Below are 3,319 nucleotides of genomic sequence, written 5' to 3' on the forward strand. Positions count from 1 at the left end.
CACTTGTGTGGAGATGGGGGGGTAGGTGGGTGTATTGGTATTAAGGTATTATGGGGCACTTGTGTGGAGATGGGGGGGGTAGGTGGGTGTATTGGAATGGAGCTTCAGTCCCCTCTGTCAGGTCTTGGTTCTGTGGTCAGTCATTAAGACATGTAACTCTTCTGAGCCCAGAACATGAACCTGAAGTAGGTCTGGGGCCAACTTAGCCTATATATAAGAACTTGTCTCAAAACAGCACTAAAAGCACATTTGTTCTATTTGTGTTTCTCTAGGTTGATCGTACGAAAAAACCGTCAGTCAAGTTGCCTGAAGATCATAGAATAAAATCTGAAAATACAGATCAGAGTGGAAAAGTTCTTTCTGATAGGTCCACCAAGCCAGTATTTCCCTCTCCGACCACCATGTTAACAGATGAAGAAAAGGCTCGTATTCATCAAGAAACTGCCCTTCTCATGGAAAAGAATAAACAGGAGAAGGAACTTTGGGAAAAGCAGCAGAAGGAACAGAAAGAGAAGCTGAGAAGGGAGGAGCAAGAGCGCAAAGCTGGAAAGACACAGGATGCAGATGAACGTGACTCCACTGAGAATCAGCACAAAGCAAAGGATGGACAAGAGAAAAAAGACAGCAAACAGACCAAGACGGAAGACAGAGAGCTCTCAGCAGACAGGGCCCAGGAAGCCACAGGAACGCAAAGACAAAGTAAGAGTGAGCACGAAGCTTCCGATGCTAAGGTACCTGTGGAAGGTAAAAGGTGTCCCACGTCAGAGTCGCAGAAGAGGCCAGCAGATGTGTCCCCTGCATCCGTGTCAGGAGAACTGAATGCAGGCAAGGTAGGTAAAACGAACAGTAAATGTGTATAAGATGGTGACACAGTGGACTTCCACAGACAGGACAGGCATTCTGGACAGTGCCCAAGGGGTGAGAGACCGTCCTGATCCATTGGTATTGGCTTCTCTGCTTTCCTTTGAGGCCTGTGATGATGGAAATTGATTGGTTGACCATAGAATCTTTTGTTTATAAAATGTCATACAACTTATAATTATTGCTAGAAATAGTCATATGCGTTTCTGTGCTTGGTGTGTGACCATCAAAAGATGAGGATAAAATACAATCTCATACTGGAGAAGTAAGGCCCACTAGATGGAGGTCATTTTGTCTGCATAGGATGTGCAGTCAGTAACATCGGTGGCCTGACATTTATTTTACATATAATATTTTTGATCAGTCTGTATGATTTTGTTTCTGTCAGTACACTTAAAATCAATGTGACTTTTTTCTGTCCTTAACTACATACTCAAAAGTTGATTGCCTTAATTTTGGAAGATATGTTCATGGAATGATATACTTTTGATTTGTTTTCTTTGTACAGCTAACAGTGTCCTTTCCTTCTGACTACTGTGTAACAGCAGGAGCACCAACAGCTTACTCTACGTGCATACGAGTAAAGAGAAAACAGTTTTGGCAGTGCAGAAGTGAAGGCTGGAAAGCAAAATGCTACCTTACAAAATGCCAGGCTTTATACCTTCCAAACGGTGCTTTAGTCACGTTTTCCAGATTAACAGACCATATTAATACAATGCTCAGGGACCACGGGCTAACCTCACTACAGTAGCCAGTTGTGCGGCACATACCTGTAGGTCAGCTCACTCAGTGTCAGTAAGCCCATGACTTCAACTCTGAGGAAAGCTCAACAGAATACAACCCCTGTGTGAGAATTTTCTAAACACCTACAATTAGAGAGATGAAGCTCTTACTTAAGATACAGTTTAGGGGCTGGTGAGATGGCTCAGTGGGTAAGAGCACCCGACTGCTCTTCCAAAGGTCCAGAGTTCAAATCCCAGCAACCACATGGTGGCTAACAACCATCCGTAAGGAGATCTGGTGCCCTCTTCTGGAGTGTCTGAAGACAGCTACAGTGTACTTACATATAATAAATAAATAAATCTTAAAAAAAAATAAAAATAAAAAAAAAATTTAAAAAAGATACAGTTTAAATACCTCAAAACACTCAAGGCATGTTAAGTATTTGCCAACATTTTTTATTTATAGAGGTAGCCCCATAAGGTAGTGAGTAGTGAGTTTACAGGCAAAACTGAGCTCAGAGGCTGTCGTTTGCCTAGAATTCCATAGGGAGTGAAATTGGAAGACAGCCTCTTTCCCCCTTCCTGTACTGGAGAGTCTTAAGAACTTAACACTTTCATGTTTGTAGTCATTTGAGGTGCTGTAAACACCCCTAGAAACCTAAGTGGCCCTCAGATTATGACATATGTGGGGAGAGAACACATGCAAACAGTGTAAAAAAAGGTTTTAGTTAATAAGTAGACCTTGCATTTTGAATATGATCTGTGTAAAATTCTGTATTTTTAGCATTCTCTTGCTTATGTTTAAAATATATTAGAGGACAGCCCTTTATGTTTATGAAATTAATGAAATTTCATATGAATTAATGAAATTTATTTTTATTATTAATGAAAGTTAATGAAATGAAAACCATATAGAATATAAGCAGTAGACTCTGAGAGCATGGTGTATATACACTATAAGAACATAATATTTAACATTTTATACTGCATTGTAAACCAGTGCTTCACGTTCTATTGAGTTTTATTTTCTTCACTGGTTCATTTTTCTCTTTAGTGGTATGAAATCCCAAATGAACTCAAATTTAAACTTGACAATAGAATACACCTTCCAGAGAGACTTCAAAGGTTTTTTGTTTTGGGTTTTTGGTTTTTGGTTTTTTGGTTTTTGGTTTTTTTGACAGGGTTTCTCTGTATAGCCCTGGCTGTCCTGGAACTCACTCTACAGACCAGGCTGGCCTCGAACTCAGAAATCCGCCTGCCTCTGGCCTCGAACTCAGAAATCCGCCTGCCTCTGCCTCTCTGCTTCTGCCCTACTCTCTCTCTGCCTCTCCCCAACTCTCTCTCTGCCTCTGCCCCTCTCTCTGCCCCTGCCCCTCTCTGCCCCTGCCCCTCTCTGCCTCTGCCCCTGCCCCTGCCTCCCAAGTGCTGGGATTAAAGGCGTGTGCCATCACCGCCCAGTTTTCTTTTTGTTTTTGTTTTCAGTCTGATAGATTTAATAATAGTTTAATTTAGGTATAATTTGCATATAATAAAATTTACCTGTTTGTAACATACATTTAGTCAGTAACAAGAATTTACAGACTAGGGGTGAGGGTATTGGGGACTTTCGGGATAGCATTTGAAATGTAAATGAAGAAAATATCTAATAAAAAATTAAAAATAAATAAATTTTAATTTTCTATTGGATGGATCACAGGGCCCCCAATGGAGGAGCTAGAGAAAGTACCCAAGGAGCT

At 40.9% G+C, this 3,319-nt stretch overlaps 1 protein-coding gene across 1 annotated transcript in view; it reads left to right on the forward strand.

Annotated features, from left to right (window-relative positions):
• Usp8 (ubiquitin specific peptidase 8) overlaps window positions 1-3,319 on the forward strand; it is a 52,400-nt gene that overhangs the window by 34,483 nt on the left and 14,598 nt on the right. Inside the window, exon 11 of the mRNA XM_021185785.2 lies at window positions 273-830. Within this exon, the coding sequence (XP_021041444.1) occupies window positions 273-830 (558 nt within the window). The remainder of the gene's footprint in view (window positions 1-272; window positions 831-3,319) is intronic.

Source organism: Mus caroli, chromosome 2 (assembly GCF_900094665.2).
Source record: "Mus caroli chromosome 2, CAROLI_EIJ_v1.1, whole genome shotgun sequence".
Classification (NCBI taxonomy): Eukaryota; Metazoa; Chordata; class Mammalia; order Rodentia; family Muridae; genus Mus; species Mus caroli.